Here is a 19,161-nt window from a genome sequence, read left to right as displayed (position 1 = left end):
ATTTTCGCTGCAATTTCACCAGTTTATTCTCCAGCGGTGAAACATGTAAATTTGCCCATCACTAACTATGAACTATAAATTAAAAATCATTAAGAAAATGTAATTATTTGATTCAAAATGTAATTATTTGATTTTGTTTATTGGAGATGGCCTTTCCATAATTCTGAGCTTTCTGGATAATGGATGTCCTCATAACAGATCCCATACCTGAATTCATATTGGTAACAAAACAATCCTTTTGAGTTTACAGTATTTCTTCTTTTGTACATCAGTAACCCTCTCCTATTTGGTTCTTTACTCTCTTTTGGTCCTTGTATTTCACCTTCTTTGGTTCAACAAATAATATTTTAATATTACATATTTTCAGTGGAATGCATTGTTAAAAGACTCTGGGAAACACACTGGATATTTAATAGAGAGCAGCAAATAAGCACAGTAAAGATTTGCTGAATGAAACAAACACAGTGGCATATGTATGAAAATATCTATTTAATGTAATGGGAAAAAACTGTAATTTTAATAACATGTGTATAATACTGTGGCTGTCAAATATTCCCAAGCATCCCCTTTGGCATAAATTGAGTATGTAAGGGCTCTTGGCGCACTGTTTATAAAGTGCATATTACACTGGAATTGTTGACAATATCCCCAATTCTAGTTAGGTGATATTCAAAACACAAATAAAAGCACACATTTTCATGCATGGAGATGCCATAAAACCTGACATCACAAATTCTGAATCTATATATATATATATATATATATATATATAGATATAGATATAGATATAGATCTATATCTATATATATATATCTATATATATATATATATATATATCTATATATATATATATATATATATATATATATATATATATATATATATATATACACATAAAATTTGTCAAGCGTCAAAATTATTCAGACACCCATTGATTTTAATGCATTTGGACAAAATAGTCAAGCATATAAATATTGTTACTCGCGTCAAATATTGTTGCTAGTCAGAATTATTTTGACACTCATTGACGTCAATGTGTTTCGCTAATTTTCGCCGTTTCGCTATTGGACCACATGGGCCTTTGCATGCCATTTCAGGGCGAGACACATCTGCATCTCAATGCAGTCCGTTGCCAGGAAGTTACCAGCTTAACCAATGAACCCTATAGGTATTAAACATGCAGAAAATAAATAACTACCTTTCTAGACAGGATCTAGCTCTAAGCATCTTTCTTTCAGTAGATCAATTGATTTACCCTTTTAAGTGCTGAGTGCTTACACTTATCTCCCTTGCAACTTTACTGGTATTTACACTATTAAGTCAATTGTTCTGCTGAAGGCAAGCTACCAAGTCATACAGCCTGTCTGGCTTTGGAACTACTCAAATGCCTCCAGGCACTTACACAGTGCTTTGCATCCTGGGCAGGAAGCCCACCCATATTGTCATATCATATCAAGGATTAACCCACATGTAATAAAAATGCATAACATAACTACATGTACATTTTTAAAATGAAGTAATTAGATACAAATATTAGTATTTCAAATATATTTACATGAAATCAGCACAATAGACTCATTTTAACTTGTGGCATTACAAATTAGTCCTAGTTCTATCTTTTTTTGTTCAGGAATTCCAGTAACTGCCAACATGGTCCCTCGATAAAGGGCTTTTCATACACAGTTTTCAGGTTAGGTCTTCTGAGCAAAAACAATCATACCCTTGACATATTTTCATGTTTCAAATCAGTCTTTATAAGATCATGCCTTAAGTCCCAATGAGGGATAATGAATGATACAGACTAAATGCTACTTTTTACTGACTGATTTGTGTTCCATTTCTGTTAGATGCTGACCATGGGAATATGACTGCAAATCTGACAACATTACTTGTACAGCCTGTAACTGTAGCACTTTTAAGAAAGATTTTTAAACTTCCTGAAAATACAGGAACGAGCCAATGCCTTCCAGTGAAGTTGCCTGAAACAGGTAATACGACTCCTTTCTACATAGTGTGTGCATATATGTATCTATGTGTTTATCTGTGTATAGAGCAACATTTAGAGCTGCAGATGCTAACATTTGTGATATATTTATTATTGTTTTGAATTTTTCACATTTATTAGTACATTTCTGACTAACAGGATTTTTTTTCTTACAGACAGACAGACACGTTGATATTTTTATCAAAGCATATAAGCGTGTCAGTTAGTTAGAACTAGTGAAACACCCAATTTATTGTTGTCATGGAAAAAAAATTGCGTGGTCACTCCGAATAAACCCCCTCCCATTGACTTTAATGCATTTAGTGAATGAAAAACGGGAGTTATTTGTTCATCACTAGTCAAATCATGTTTGACTGCTTTGAGAAGCTTTTGGTATTTACAGCTAGGCAGCAGCCCTGAGCTCTAACACGCCATCCTAACCCTCCCTCCCACCTTACTAAGAGCTAACCTTATACCTAGTTTGCTGATGGTGGTTAGCAACAGAAATTACAATTACTTGCACACAGCAGAGCTACCCCTTCACCAGGGCCGGACTGGGGGTAAAAAGCAGCCCAGGCAAAAAATTCAAAGCAGCCCACAAGTCCCTTCCCAGAGACTATTATCCCACTGTTACTATAGACACTATCTCTCCCTACTATACCTGCTATCCCACAGCCACACTCCCTTCCCAGAGACTATTATCCTATTGTTACTATAGGTGCCATCTCTCCCTTCTATACCTGCTATCCCACAGTCACACTCCCTTCCCAGAGACTATTATCTCACTGTTACTATAGACACCATCTCTCCCTACTATACCTGCTATCCCACAGCCACACTCCCTTCCCAGAGACTATTATCCCACTTTTACTATAGACACCATCTCTCCCTACTATACCTGCTATCCCACAGTCACACTCCCTTCCCAGAGACTATTATCCTACTGTTACTATAGGTATCCATCATAAATAGACAGCAGTCATATTGTTCACCCGAAATGCAGTTACCAGTCATGTCTCCTGCTCTCCTGTATCATCATAGTCCTTGAGGTTTATTTCTATACCATCTATTTCTCATGTGTGTGTTGGCCATGCCTCTAATCAGGCTCCCTCCCCTTCTCACCCATGTGTTGTTTTGTTGGTTTTAGGCCTTTTTCTGTGATGGTGGTGGGGTGAGTACACTAATTTAGGCAGGGTGAAGGTGAGTGGATTGTGGAATGTTACTGGCAGGGGGGGGGCACAATATATACAATCTATATATACAGCTAATGGGGGCTGTAGCCTGTACTGCTCCTAACAATCGTCTCTCAGCAGGCAGGCTGTGAACAGCAGACGGTGCAATGTCGTGCGCACTCTGCAATCCACTGATCATGTCTGCTGTTTGCAGCCTGCCTGCTGAGAGACGATTGTTAGGAGCAGTACAGGAGACAGCGGGGCTACATAAAGGTCTGTTTTACTGCTCCACACGATCAGTACAAAGGCCGGGGGAAGGGGACATGCTTGGCCAGATCAGTTGACTCTAGGACAGTAGATAGGAGATAGGAGCGGCCCACTTAACAAAAGTTAGAGGAGCCCCTCGGGCATTTTCCCGTACAGACAGATTGCCAGGCCGGGCCTGCCCTTCACCAGAGCATACAAGAATAGAAGAGTCAGATACCTGGGGGCTCAATAATTTTTAGCAGTAATTAAATTAAGTAATAAAGTGCTGTAACTTTTTTAAAAGGGTATGTGCGAAAATGTCCCCTTTTTGCACATCCTTACAGTTATGGCTCATTAACCAGAATGCTCTTCACACCTCTGGTGTTTGAAGACACTTCCAAAGGTGCACTAACTGATTCAGTGCAAGTTCTCTGCATGAAAATAGCCTGTGAACGATATGAATAACAGTGCAGCCAGTGTTGACGTGTTCTGTTAACTGTATTGCACTTTTGGATTCAGATTTTCAGGTGTAGTAATTGTAATTATTCTTCTATATACAATGATTTTTATTATTATATTAATATAGATACTGTACAGTATTCTTATCTTAAACACATTGAATTAATATTTTTCATGAGAAACACTTGATTTATGTTGCATTTTCAGCAGAGGCAACTTTCAGACACCATCATTTATTTATGATAAAAAAGATTTATATGCTGCATAGATCAGAATTTGGTGGGATTTCATTGCATTCCTGTGGGAAAAGGGCTTGTTGACAAGTGAGTCTAAGTCATTGTTCTGCATCATTTGGTACATATTTCTTTTTCATATGTGATATTAACCCCCTGAATGGCAGGAGCAGCTCAAACTTACATAATGTGCACTAACTGTAATATTACAGACTTGTATTGCACCTAAGAGAGAAACAACTCAATTTATGGAATGCGTTGATAAAACACATACTTCAATTAATGCTATTTTATTCAGTAGAAATTCCAGGCATCTGCAGAAATTACAAGAAGGCAGTGGTAGATTCCATCTGAGAAGCTGGAATAACTTCTAACCCTAGGAAGTATGTTATATGCCTGGAAGAAGACTGTTATCTTGGGTAAACCACTGAAAGAGTTTTCATAAAAATTAGGCAAATAAGGGCCATACAAAAACAAAGAAAAAAGTCACAGCAGTTCTAGGAATTGTGGGTTATGATGGAATGTATATTGCACATTTAGGCTACCATTGCAGCACATTTGACTGAATTAACAAAAGGTAAAGAACCATGATGGTTAAATTAAAATATTGAAACATTTTTAATTTAACACTGGAGAGAGGGAGTGTCTAGCTATCAAGTGGGCCCATTGAATCTCAAAAGAAATATCCCTACCTACTTGAATGAGCCATTCCTAATGAAAGGAATGGTGATTCCTTTCCCTACAAAACTTCCCTACAAAAGGAATGGTTATTCCTTTTGCTATAAAATTTCAGATTCACGGTTGAGAATAGGGGAGCAAAGTGGCAAATTAATATCAATTCCTTCTTTATAGTCCACTGTCTAGTGGCTAAAATGTTCATATCTATAAGCTTAAATCAGGAGGGAGAAAATGTGGCACAATGGATGAGGAAACAGTAGAGGGAAGACATGTCTCACCCAATACCAAAATGCTCTATGAGACACACCATATGAGGAGAATACCAGAGGCTGTGGTCAGTCAGGCTGGGGAAGCCAGTGCAGGAGCCATCACTTGGAAAAAAGAGAGTGGCTTGGCATGAACTCTCTGCCTAGAATGCAGAAAGCAAGAAACAAGTGTGGTGAGTTGCTCATGCAATGAGTTTTAAGAGACCTAAGATGAAACGAGTGTGAGATCAATAGGGATGCACCAAATCCACTATTTTGGATTCGGCCAAACCCCCGAATCCTCTGCGAAAGATTCGGCCGTATACCGAATCCAAATCCTAATTTGCATATGCAAATTAGGGGTGGGAAAACATTTTTTACTTCCTTGTTTTGTGACAAAAAGTCATGAGATTTCCCTCCCCGCCCCTAATTTGCATATGAAAATTAGGATTCGGATTTGGTTTGGCCAGGCAGAAGGATTCGTCCGAATCCTGCCAGAATTACCCTTATAAGGGCTGAAGTCTTATAGAAGAGCAAGTCATATATAGTGATGAGTGAATCTGTCCTGCTTCACTGAAAAATTTGTGAAACTGTGCAAAAATGTAAAAATAAATTTGTAAAAAAAAAGTCAATAGGCATCAATTTTTCCCACACAACAATTTTTTATGCTCCAAATACCTAAAACAGGTATATTTCTATATAAAGTTACCATGTGTGTCAATATATGGTATATATATATATATATATATATATATAGATATATATATATATCTATATATATATATATATATATATATATATATATATATACACACGTTTGTTGTTGGTTGATGGTTTTATGTTCTTAGGGACCAAATAACAATCGTGAAGAAGCAGGTCTAATAGATAACATCTAGGGGGTCATTTATCAAAGGTCGAGTAGATTTTTACCTTCAAAATTTTGGTCGGGAACTTGCTTATATCTAAATGCATGGTAACTACATCTCATAATCCACAGAACTTCTGCAAATAGTTACCTGAAACAGATTATTAACTATAATAATGTTTTTTTTTCATGGACATCCCTGACCTGTTTACAAAGACCTCAGTTTGGCATTTGTTAAACATATACAGCTACTTATATAATGAGGCCCAGAATTACTGCAGAGTACCTATGTGGTTTATTTTGTAGTCAAATGCAAATTTTAATTTAAAGTCCTTTCTCTCAAACTTATGAAATGTGAAAGATTTTTTAAAAAGTTTGCTGTCTGTGTTCAGCTGGTATAAAACTTAATGCAGATTTAATAACAGACTGAAAATTCCTTTGAGGCTGCAAATATCCAATGGAAAGATCAACACAGTCCACTGATATCAATTTCATCCTTGCAGCAACAACCTCATGGGCATACAGTATGTACAAATAAAAACAGTAACGATTTTCCTTATATTAAATTGACACATACAGTACAGCAAACATATACTAACATTCATTAGTAAGGGCCCCTTCACTTCTTTGTACACCTTGCAGTAACTAGTCCTCAAAAGTATTCAATGTTAATATAATGTTGCCTTTTACTATTTACACAACTTATAAAATCCTTCTTTAATTATAAGCAATTATTAGTGATGGGTAAATAAATTTGCCTGGCACGAATTCACAATTTTTTCGTGAAAACTTTCGAAATGCTCGATGGTTTCGTGCAAAGGTTCTAATTGCTCAATTTTTTCGTGAAACCGTTGGAATTGCTAATTTTTTTGTGTGAAAACTTTCAAATTGCTCAATTCTTCCGTGAAAGATTTCAAATGAAAATGTCCAAATTTCACACATTTTTTTGTGATCTTTCCAATTTCATGGTTTTTCGCAAATTTTTCGCCCATCACTAGTAATAATAAATGGGGTTCTGGAAAAACTAAACCCAATATTCTTGCACACTCAATAATTCAATTTCTGGACTGTTCCTCTTCAGATCTCCTGCATAGACATTTTTTAAGCAACAGTGAACATCTATCTCTGTGTACTATTTAATCTGATCTTGACTTTCTGCTAGAAAAACATCTGTAATGCTCCTAGTTCTATGCCTTTAGGCTCTCAGGCACTGAACGGGGAAAGGGTATTTTGAAAGAAAAAGACAAATCAACAAGATAATGATGTGATGCCAAGCATCACTGGAAGCAGTTTAAATTAGGTCTATAATGTGATGGATGTTCCATTTTTCAATACAGATAAGTAGCCAGCACAGAAAACATTGTTTTAAAAATCCCTTTCTGCCTGAAATGAGATATCTACTAACGTGGTATTTAGTTTCCCCTCTACAATTTTACTATTTTACAAAGCCTATAGAGAAAGTTTTCAATAACAATAATTTTGATAGCACTTGAGGTGATGTTGTGCTACTTTTTACTGGTGCACTTCTTAAACAGGTCTGATCCTGAGTTTGTAAGAGTATGTATTGTGCATTTCTTATTTCTGCTTCTTAATAATGGTTAGCTCCTTATAGCTTTCTAATAGTTTGGAGAGATGTGCCGTTGCACATCAAGGTCTGCTGGGTTACATTAAGGGGGGTATTTATTAAACTCTGAATGCCAAAAAAAACACACAAAAAAATTTGGGTTTTTTTACTATAAAATCCGAATTTTTAGTGGGAAAAAAACAATTTTTTCAGGATTTATTATACCCTGAGAATAGAAAAAGTCTGAATACGAAAATCCGGAATCTCAGAACTGCCGAGGTTGCATATAAGTTAATGGGAAGATATCTTGATCTGTCTGGGTTTTGTCTGAGTTTTGGGGTGAACAATCCAAAAAAATTCATATTCAGTTTGTTTTTTTTCAAGATTTTTTTGAGTTTTTCCTGCACAGAAAATTTTTGAAAAAGTGTATTGATAAATAAGGGGAAAAAACCTGTGCAGATTTGGTCGGAATAGTTTTCAGAAGATATTGAGATACTGTACATTCAGACCTTGATAAATGGGCTTCTAGATGTCTTAAACAAATTGTGATCCCTTGCAAAAACAAATACAAGAGTTCTAAATATGCAATTAGAAGTAATTAAACAGCTTAGCAATATGCAATATCAAAAGCAGTATAACAATACTACTTAACTCTCTGAACCACTAAGCATCATCTCTAAAAAAATAAAGCACACGTCATATTGTAAAACAATTTATATTTTTCTTATCAGTAATATCTAACCTACAACCCTCCAGCTGCAATCATTCAATAAACAGCCCAAGATTGCATACGGGTGCTTAGAATTGTATGTCAACAACAGCAGGATGGCTGCAGGTTGGATTTAATTAATGTAATTATTCTTGCTTCAGATGGAGGCTTCAGTCTTTCTTCATTTCTGGGCAGGCCTCCACTTTTCTTCAATTGTTACCTTGTCAATATGGAGGGTGTAAAACAGATGCTTTAGAAAGTTTACGTGGTAACAACTTCCTACCATAAAATTATTCACATACTACCTTTGTTTTCTTTCATCCAAAAGAAAACTGCACAATCATCTTAAAGATTCAATCTGTTTCAATGAAGAAAGAAATAACAAATTCATTTGGATTCTTGAGAGGAGCAGTCCTTCCAGGCAAGTTGATATTTATCGTTCTCTCAACACTAAAGATTAAATGTTCATGCACAAAACTTGTTTTTTAAATTATTGAATGTGAATTAATTTACTGACTTACATATGTTTCATTAATTGCACGGCTTTAAAAAATATCAAAGATACATATGAAGCCAACAAGACATCAATTTATTACTTAATACATTATTTTATATATTAATATTTCCATGAAAAATAAAATAAAACTGTTGTAGGTAAAAGGAAGGCAATTCTATATGAAGTTTATTTGTGTTAATAATAGAACTTTCCCTGAATAGTAAGGTTAAAGTTCCTTAGCTTAATTATTATATGGTCTCTAGTACTGGTAGAGCAAAACCGATAAATCAAGGTTGGAATTTAAGAGTATGGTATGGAATTTTAATAGCAATGAATATGTTTTCTGTATTTTATAGTTTTAAGATCTAACAGTATATATGACGTGCCTTTTCAGCCTTTCATTTGTATTTTGCCTGACGAAGGGGTCTGTGTGCTCTGAAAGTGTGCAATTGTTACTTATTCAGTTAGCCAATAAAAGGTATCACCAAACTTTACATTTTCTGTATTTTATATTAATACACAAAGTCATTCTCCCATTTGACACATTTATTTGCATTTGTTTACTTAAAAATAAATGTAATTTTCCCAATGCACTCTAAAATGTTTTTCATTAATTTTGTTGTCTCTAAATAATGATTTTTAATAGCTTTGATAATAACAATCCTCAACACCCACCATCAAATCTAGACTGCAAATGTTGAAAACAAGAGAAAGAAGTTCTTGAAGTACTTTCCCTTCAAAGTTCTGAAGTAATGAGCCAATTAATTAAGAAGCCAAATGCTAGAGCAGAAAGACATAACAGTAAACACATGTCAGAAGTTTTACTGCAAATGGATAGTAAAAACAGAAGCTCAGTCAGTTTCATCAAGCTTTTTATTGCTATTGTGAATCTGCAGTCACATCTTTCTTCTCCTTATCATTATTTGCCAAGATAGGAGACATTTTGCTAAATGATTGCAAATGCCAAAAAGAGAACAACATAGGGGCAGATTTATCAAGGGTCGAAATTCAACCATCGAATTAAAATACTTCGACTTCGAATACCGAAGTCAAAGTTTTTTTCATAGAATTTGGGGTTCCTGCGGTCGAAGTAAAATTGATTAAAAGATTAAATTGTTCGAACCAAACGTTTCGAACAATTTTAGCGATTGACCGAAGGATTTTACTTCGACTTCCAAAAACTTTAAAAAATGCATTAGAAGATCCCCATAGGCTAACATAGCACTTCAGCAGGTTTAATTTGGCGAAGTATTGAAGTCGAAGTTTTTTTTAAAGAGACAGATTTTCGAATATTCAAATATTCAAACTATTTAATATCGAATTTGAAGTAAATTCGAAGTCATAGTATCCTATTCGATGGTCGAAGTACCCAAAAAATTATTTCAAATTTTTTTTACTTAGAAAATTCTCTCGAATTCACTTCCACCCTTGATATATCTGCCCCTTAGTATGAAAATAGAACAAACTCAATTACTATTAAAGCAAACAGAGGGACTTGTCTAGAAAAAAGAGAGCTAAACACAATGTCTGTAAACTGCCCAATGATTTGTTTTACTTTAACAACTGAAACGAGTTGTGCAAACACAAGAATGCTCATTTCTCATTCAGGAAACCAGTGAATACCACCTACTAAAGGCAGCAGCAACTGGTCCCTGCTGTTCCTTTTGTGTATTTTTCTAAACACATTTAAATACAGAAAGCCCATGTCAGTCCTAGGTTTAAAGGGATACTGTCATGGGAAAAAAATTTTTTTCTCAAAATGAATCAGTTAATAGTGCTGCTCCAGCAGAATTCTGCACTGAAATCCATTTCTCAAAAGAGCAAACAGATTTTTTTTTATATTCAATTTTGAAATCTGACATGGGGCTAGACATATTGTCAATTTCCCAGCTGCCCCAAGTCATGTGACTTGTGCTCTGATAAACTTCAATCACTCTTTACTGCTGTACTGCACGTTGGAGTGATATCACTCTCTCCCCCCAGCAGCCAAACAAAACAACAATAGGAAGGTAACCAGATAACAGCTCCCTAACACAAGATAACAGCTGCCTGGTAGATCTAAGAACAACACTCAATAATAAAAACCCATGTCTCACTGAGACACATTCAGTTACATTGAGAAGGAAAAACAGCAGTCTGCCAGAAAGCATTTCTCTCCTAAAGTGCAGGTCACATGACCAGGGGCAGCTATGAAATTGACAAAATGTCTAGCCTCATGTCAGATTTCAAAATTGAATATAAAAAAATCTGTTTGCTCTTTTGAGAAATGGATTTCAGTGCAGAATTCTGCTGGAGCAGCACTATTAACTGATTCATTTTGAAAAAAAAAAAAAATTCCCATGACTACAGGAACTCAACAACTTTTAGGTGCTGAATTTTTCTCAAGTTTATGCACTTCGAAAATCTTAAAAATTTGAGTTTTAAAAACTCAAATATGAAATTGCGATTTTAGCACACTTAAACTTTGAAAACTTTCAGGAAGGTCATATTGAAAGTAATGTATTTCAGAAATTGTAACACTCCTAGTTGTGTAACACCTCTATCTTCTGATTCTTAAGATCCCTGAGCTTTTGCCGAAATGATGACCCTTGAGTAAGGGATTCAATTGTATGGTTAGAACCTCACTCTCAACCTTTAAAATTGGGAAACCAATAAAATTCAGAAAAGTGACTCTTCCAGTGTAATTATTTATACATTGTGTGTTTCTAAATATTAATTCCATTCTCCATAAACCTGTTTCTTAAACCTAATCAAGAACTGTTGGTCCATTTTCCAGGGTGCTCATGATTATACTTATATGGATATATTTTTCTAGATAGGTACGTGATTCTTGGCAGTCCTCATTTAAGTGTTTATGCAGAAAACAATAAAGACTGGGTCAGTAGTGCTGCAATCTTGGCATCAATTATTGAATCTGTCATGCTGAAAGTCAAGGGAGCATGGAGACCCAAGAGGACAATTATTTTCTGTTCTTGGGGAGGAACTTTCTTTGGAAACATTGGCTCTTACAAATGGACAGAGGTAAAAAAAAAAAAAAAAAAACCCTGTTAAGAATGTTCTATTTTTGTTTTTTACTATGTATCTAGCAAAATGTCTGTTATTATTTTGATGAGAACACATGTAATTATATACAGTATGCTCTAACGCAGGACTTTCTCCCCAAACTGAGGCCTGTGGGGTGACTATGATAAATAACCACCTCATCAATTTTAAACATCTCTGCCAATATTACAACTAGTTCTAAATAGTGATGGGCGAATTTGTGCCGTTTCGCTTCGCCGAAAAATTCGCGAATTTCGCGAAACGGCGTAAAATTCGCGAAACGGCGCCGGCGCCTGTTTTTTCGAAGCCGGCGCCCGTTTTTGACGCCAGTGCCCGTTTTTTCGAGAAAAAAAATTTTGACGCCGGGTGTTTCACGAATTTATTCGCTGGCGGCGAAACGCGCGAATTCGCCGCGAATTTGCACCTGCCGAATAAATTCGCCCATCACTAGTTCTAAATTCTGCAACTATTATTGTTACACCGGCTCTGCAGATGTCTTATTAAAAACTATTGCGGTTCAGTCATGTATCCTAGGCACAATCATGCAAACAAACAAAAATACAGACTCAACAATCGTATCATTATAGAATCATCAACAGGGTTATATTCACAGAAAGGAATCCACCAAGTCTTAACCAGATTTATAGGCAAACCAATCACATATTGGGTATATTTGCCATATTGAAGCCACATTACTTAAATGTGTGTTGAATAGTTGTTTTTCTCTTGTTGTTTGAGGTTATCCATCATATTGAAACTCACCAGCAGTAAAATACTTAAAGGGATACTGTCATGGGAAAAAAATGTTTTTTCAAAATGAATCATTTAACAGTGCTGCTCCAGCAGAATTCTGCACTGAAATCCATTTCTTAAAAGAGCAAACAGATTTTTTTATATTCAATTTTGAAACTCGACATGGGGCTAGACATATTGTCAATTTCCCAGCTGCCCCAAGTCATGTGACTTGTGCTCTGATAAACTTCAATCACTCTTTACTGCTGTACTGCAAGTCGGGAGTGATATCACCCCCCTCCCTTTTCCCCCCAGCAGCCAAACAAAAGAACAATGGGAAGGTAACCAGATAGCAGCTCCCTAACACAAGATAACAGCTGCCTGGTAGATCTAAGAACAACACTCAATAGTAAAAACCCATGTCCCACTGAGACACATTCAGTTACATTGAGAAGGAAAAACAGCAGCCTGCCAGAAAGTATTTCTCTCCTAAAGTGCAGGCACAAGTCACATGACCAGGGGCAGCTGGGAAATTGACAAAATGTCTAGCCCCATGTCAGATTTCAAAATTGAATATAAAAAAATCTGTTTGCTCTTTCGAGAAATGGATTTCAGTGCAGAATTCTGCTGGAGCAGCACTATTAACTGATTCATTTTGAAAAAAAAAAAATTTCCATGACATTATCCCTTTAACATAGCATTGTTTTCATGTTTTATTGGCTTCAGGCAATTAAACAATCTTGCTATGACTAAAATCTGAAAAAAAGGAAGATTAAATGAATGATCTGCTCTTGAAACGTACTATACTGTAAATTAGCAGAGAATATATTTATAATTCTTTTGTGGTATCAATGTATAAAATAAGTAAAAGCGTATCATTCATATAACCCAGAAAGAGGATAATATATTTTAATCAAGCAAGCTTCATGCCTACAATGTGTCTTTATTTAAACAATACAAGAAAATATAACATGGCAGAAAATAAAATACCCAGCTGCAAATATCACATTTTGAGTCATTTATACTCAGATACATGGAAATCTATTTTATACAGGGATATTGTCATGGAAATTGACTCACTTTGTACAAAGTGGCTGGCATGGTCAAATCATTGAAACGGTTCATACAAGTGATTACTCTAGTAATACATTTATAGATACTATTATGTAATATAAAATGTTCTTCTGGTAAGAAACTGACTGTATTAAGAATGGCAATACTTGATGGGTCCCTAATGTCAAGTATATATTTTAATATCGTTTCAGATGGCTGAATACAGAACAAATACTTTGGCAGTTAGGGCATTTAAGTGCATGCAAAGTGGATGTGTTGATTTTGTTGCATATAAAGGTGTTTTAGCAATGGAGCTGTAATAAGAAATGCTTTCAGTATTTCAGTATTTGTCCTAGGGCAAGTTTTTAGTAAGACTAAATATGAACTGATTTTTGTTACAGGAATTTAAAAGGCTTCTTGAGAGCAATGCTGTTGCCTACATTGGCTTGCAAAATCCAATACATGGCAATGTGAGCCTTCTGTCTTTTTCTTCACCATCTCTCCAACAAATAACAACTGAAGTTCTAAAAAAGGTATCATGTTTGTTTAATGGGCAAGTAAAGGCCAAATATGCAATGGTATATAGATTAAAACTTTTTTTATTTTACTTTAACCTTTATTTGTGAAATGTGCCTTGCTTTTGAAACTCTGCTTTGTTTTATATACAGTACAACGTTCCTTTGTATTAGTGGAAACTGTCATACAAGGCCATAGGGCCCACATTGCATAGCAGATAATAGATTTTTTCTTTTACAATGCAATTGCTTTAGAACTATTGAAGTGTTAAAAGGAGGAGAAATAATGTTTATTCTCTTCTACTCATTTGGAAAATAAAACTGCGAGTTAGAAGAAATATTTTCAGTCTATGTTTCTCGAAGAGAACTTTGGTAATCAAAGTGCCTCCAAGTTGCTACTAATGATGAGCGAATCTGTCCCATTTCATGGAAAAAAATACTGAAAATTTTGCAAAACACTGAAAAAGCCATTGTCACTAGTCACAAATCAATAGGCGACAATCTTTTTTGATGAGCAAATTTTTGTACGCACAATACTTTACACTCCAAAAGCACTAAAGTCAAAGGGCATTTTTTTTTGTGCTGACTTTTTTTTTCTTGCCAACTTTTTTTGACATGTTGACTTTTTGTACAAATGTATTAAAATCAATGGGCAAATTTTCACCACAGTTTTGCTGCAAATCCATACCTGGTGAAAAAATTTGCTCATCACTAGTTGCTATTCATTCATATTCCTATAACAGATGTTGCCAGGAGTCGGACAGGAATCTCAGTTTGCTGTTTCTCAGCAACATGTTGCTGATATGCTGTGTTTTAAATTGCTAACTTGTTCTATTAGCCCAGTGCTCCTGTTCAGAAAAAAATAATCTAGACATGCACATTCATGGTATACTAAAATCTGAAATAGTAGCTTAAAGGAGAAGGAAAGCTACTAATGCAGTTTATTGCCTATAGATTAGCCGCAATAGTGCAAGATATATTTATTCTGCAGAATTCTTTACCCTACTTGAGTAAACAGCTCTAGAAGCTTTCTGTTTGTTTAGGATAGCAGCTGCCCTATTAGCTTGGTGTGATATCACTTCCTGCCTGAGTCTCTTCCTGCTCACTCATAGCTCTGGGCTCATATGACATCAGTGAGGGGAGGAGGAAGGAGAAAAAGGAGGAGGTAGAAGGGAAAGAGAAGCAAACTGAGCATGCTCAAGTCCTAGCCCTGGCAGTTTAAGCTGAAAGCAGGAAGTCTGATAGATAAGACCATGTATACACAATAAAAGTAAAGAAATTCTGTGTTTATTTTGACAGAGGACTTAGAGCAGCATTACTTTGAGGGTTTACTGGTGTATTTATATTGAGCTTTCTGATAAAGTTACTTAATTTTAGCCTTTCCTTCTCCTTTAAATCAGTCAAATACATTTTGCCAAATTTGACATAGCTATGATAAATGTCATGAAAGTTTTGATAAATGGGTAAAATATGAAACAGCTCTACCTAATGAGATGCTTTTATTAATTAGAACAACTCAGTCTAGTAATCTAGCCCCTATGCTGCCACATAGATTGGTTTATAAATATATGGCCTTACTTTATATTACTTTTACAACTGCTTTTAGAAGTCATGTACTTTTTGTTCATGGAATATACAGAATTACTTTTCATACATGTAAGCCACTCAATTTTTAAAAATGATTTCATGCATGCATTTTAATAGGGTATTATCCTCTTTTAATATAATCTGTTCTTATTTTGTCATGGTTGCAATGGAAAACCTCTTTTTTATGTCCCCATTATTGGGGATTGTTTCCTAATTCACTTACACAATTCCTGTCTATTTCATTGAAATGCTAGTTTTGAAATGACATTTTGAAAGTTTCCAGATAGTATGCAGCATCTAATTACTGAATTAAGTCAAACTGTGAAGGACCTTTTTATAACGCTTGTTAGAAACCAGTGTCACCATGGCTGAAGGTGCAATAGCAAATGAAAACCAAGAACTTGTTAATATTCCAAGGATATTATGCTGAGATTTATTGAATGGGAAACACATGGCAAATACTTAAAGAATGATGTAGCGGAAAATAACAAAAGCTTTAATGTTGATTTGTGGGGAACTTGTTAAATATTTTCATTTTATATTTATTTTCTATATATATATTTTAATTATATTTTGAATTGGACAAATATAGACACATCTGTTTATATGATTATGTGTGTTTTTGTCTGAAAAAGTGAAAAGATGCTGCACAGTTTGCTATAACTTGTTTGTAGGGACTGCAGTTCTTACCTTTCATGGCACAAAGAATATGGCTGACTATTCATTCCGCACTAGGGACCCTCTCCTTTGAAAATAACATATTAGGTATATCTGTATACAGACGATAGCTTTCATTGTGGTATGTCATTGTTCAGATCAAGATAGTGAAAAAATAGCCTTCCAGCTGCTATGGGTTACAACTCCCGCAATGAGGATTCTGAAACATAATTGCTGTAGGACCAACACTTTGCTATAACCAGTATAGACAACTGCCAGAATTCTAAACTGCAGACTGGTTCTTTTTATCGCTTTAGTGCCTTTTTATTATTTCATGTTGTCCGCCGATGCTCAGCATTTCCAAACAGATTATTATCTCAGCATAATTACCAGTGTATGAATAAAACATTAACATTATACCAGTTATAGATAGACCATCTCAAAAGTCTATTTTTTACCTTAGACGTCTGATTTGCATCTACTCATTATTGCTATTTTTCCACAGCAGTTTCACCTTGTTTGTACACAAGAGCAAGGATCAGCAGGGTGCTCTGTCAGAAAGCAGTTTCCCTGCTGGGAACATACTTACTTTTTTGTTCTAAGCATAGTTTTTAAACACCTCTTCCTAGAACTCTATATAACTTCTGATTAGATTTTAACACTCTCCAACAGGAATAAACAGTACCGTAAAGTCCATAATCAAGAACTATGTTTACTTTATTATTTGTAAATGTATATTTCTTATTCCTTCCCAATTTCCTTGTCATGGTAACGTGTGTGCTCTGTGAGAATTGTATTGGTCTTCTACTAGAAAGTTACTGAATTAACAAAGTGCCTTTGTGCCTTTATTATAATGTCAGGACAGCTAAATGAGACAGTTTGAGAGCTGCAAGACTATTTTATCACCAAATTTCCCTAAACTGAAGGTTTATAAGGGAGCAGTACATTACACATTGGGGAGATTTTCACAAATAAGGATAATGGAACAAGTGGTGATTTAGGACATTTTGTAACTTGACAAGCAACAAAACACCTTAAATCTGCTCTCATTTAACTTAAACTGCCTAATTGTGTCTGATGCAGTCCCACAAAAGTGATTATTGAAACACTGAGTATTAGGTTTTCAAACAATAAACACCTGCACAAAACTGTACAAGGCACTTTCAGTTCAAAGGAAATGGTATGGAATTTGGAGCATTTTGTCACCCGTCCACAGAGTTACAAAATGTCAGGGGAACTAATTGCCCCATGTCATAGGCATTGAACAACACATTGCAGACCTAAACTGACCACTGTGTCTGAATACTAGTAAATACAATTATTATAAGACAGTGGAGCATTTACATCCAATAACAAAAGGCAGGTAAAGTAAGAACTTCCTAATCCAAAAAAGTACTGTTGAAAGATGAATGGTTAGAGATCCAGCTTGGCTTAAAAAGACATTACTTAACCCTTTATATGCCAGTGTTCGTATGGACTCTACAATATGAACTGATGTAGTCATAGTTAAAGGGGTGGTTCACTTTTAAGGTAACTTTTATTATATTTTGTTATACATACTGGATTTATATTTTAGAAAATCTAAGTTGGGATGGCAGCAAAGCAGAGATCTATGGTACAACTAGCTAATGGAAGAAATTAAATAAACACAAGTAGAAATGCAACAACTTAAAATGGTATTACATGTTTGGGATCTTTTACCAGAAACCTGTTATCCATAAAACTCTGAATTATGGGAAGGACATCTCCAATAGACTCCATTTTAATCAAATAAGGCAGATTTTAGAACTTTTTTACTTTTTCTCTTTAATAATAAAACAGTGTATTTTTACTTGATCTAAACTCAGATATATTTAATCCTTATTGGAAGCAAAACAATACTATATGGTTTATTTAATGTTTACATGATTTGTAATTAGACTTAAGGTATGGAGATCCAAATTACGGAACCCCAGGTCCCTAGCATTTTGTATCACAGGTCCCATACCTATAGTGCACCTGCCTTAAAATAAATGGAAAGTATGTATTGGGCACACCAAAAATAAAGCACTGATATCTATAAAAGACACTAAGGGGCATATTTATAAAAAAGTTCAACCAAACTATAATCCACTATTGAACTTTATTTATTAATAAAAAAAGCACAATTGAATCGGATCATGGACAAACACAATAAAAATTGTGTGAAAATATGAATCATACGTTTTTTTTCTGATTTTTATCATGTAAAAAATGTCATGTGATAAATGTCAACTTGCACATTATGCACTGCCGTCAACTCAGTGTGGCCCTGCTCTGATTCCTGCACATGCGCAGTTCCAGATGCATGCGCAGTTGAGGCCATGCCAGCAAGCGGAGCGAAGCAGCCGGCTGTGTTGCCTTGGGCGCCCGACTGGCTTGGCCCAGGCCTGCTCAAAATATTGATGGTCTGTAAGAGCTATAAGTGGTGCAAATGCACAATGGTTCTGAACAAATAGAAGCTATGAAATATAAGTACAAATATAAGTCAAACATATTAGGTTGAAGAATAGTACATAGAAACCCTTTATTATACTTATCTATGACAGCCTATGGGCCCAAGACAGGAAGTAACGTCAGGAAACTGAAGCACACTAGCAATATAGTTTCGGTCCCCCACAGGGACCTTCATCAGGAATCAAACAGTGCAGTGCAAAATAAACCTTTGGAAGATTGAGTCCTGTGAGTGCCGTTCTTCTGCGTTGCTTGTGTTATTTCTTAGCTCAGGCACCCAGGTGAAACACCTGTCTATGATGTGCACCTTGTCTCTCTCTCTCTCTCTCTCTCTCTCTCTCTCTCTCTCTCTCTCTCTCTGAGCTTGTTCAATTTAATCAATATCATAACTACTTTTTACGTTGTACATACCACCTGGCATGCCTTATATGTGAAACCATAATCACACACAC

At 35.4% G+C, this 19,161-nt stretch overlaps 1 protein-coding gene across 1 annotated transcript in view; it reads left to right on the top strand.

The window, feature by feature from the left end:
- The window catches only part of naaladl2.L (N-acetylated alpha-linked acidic dipeptidase-like 2 L homeolog), a 338,033-nt gene that overhangs the window by 212,883 nt on the left and 105,989 nt on the right, over positions 1-19,161 (top strand). The window contains exons 7-10 of the mRNA XM_018263683.2: positions 1,848-1,988; positions 8,484-8,576; positions 11,467-11,672; positions 13,880-14,011. Coding sequence (XP_018119172.1) covers positions 1,848-1,988; positions 8,484-8,576; positions 11,467-11,672; positions 13,880-14,011 — 572 coding nt within the window. The remainder of the gene's footprint in view (positions 1-1,847; positions 1,989-8,483; positions 8,577-11,466; positions 11,673-13,879; positions 14,012-19,161) is intronic.

Source organism: Xenopus laevis, chromosome 5L, assembly GCF_017654675.1.
Source record: "Xenopus laevis strain J_2021 chromosome 5L, Xenopus_laevis_v10.1, whole genome shotgun sequence".
NCBI lineage: Eukaryota > Metazoa > Chordata > Amphibia > Anura > Pipidae > Xenopus > Xenopus laevis.
The sequence above is the reverse complement of the archived record's forward strand: the minus strand, read 5'-3'. Positions and strand labels throughout refer to the sequence as shown.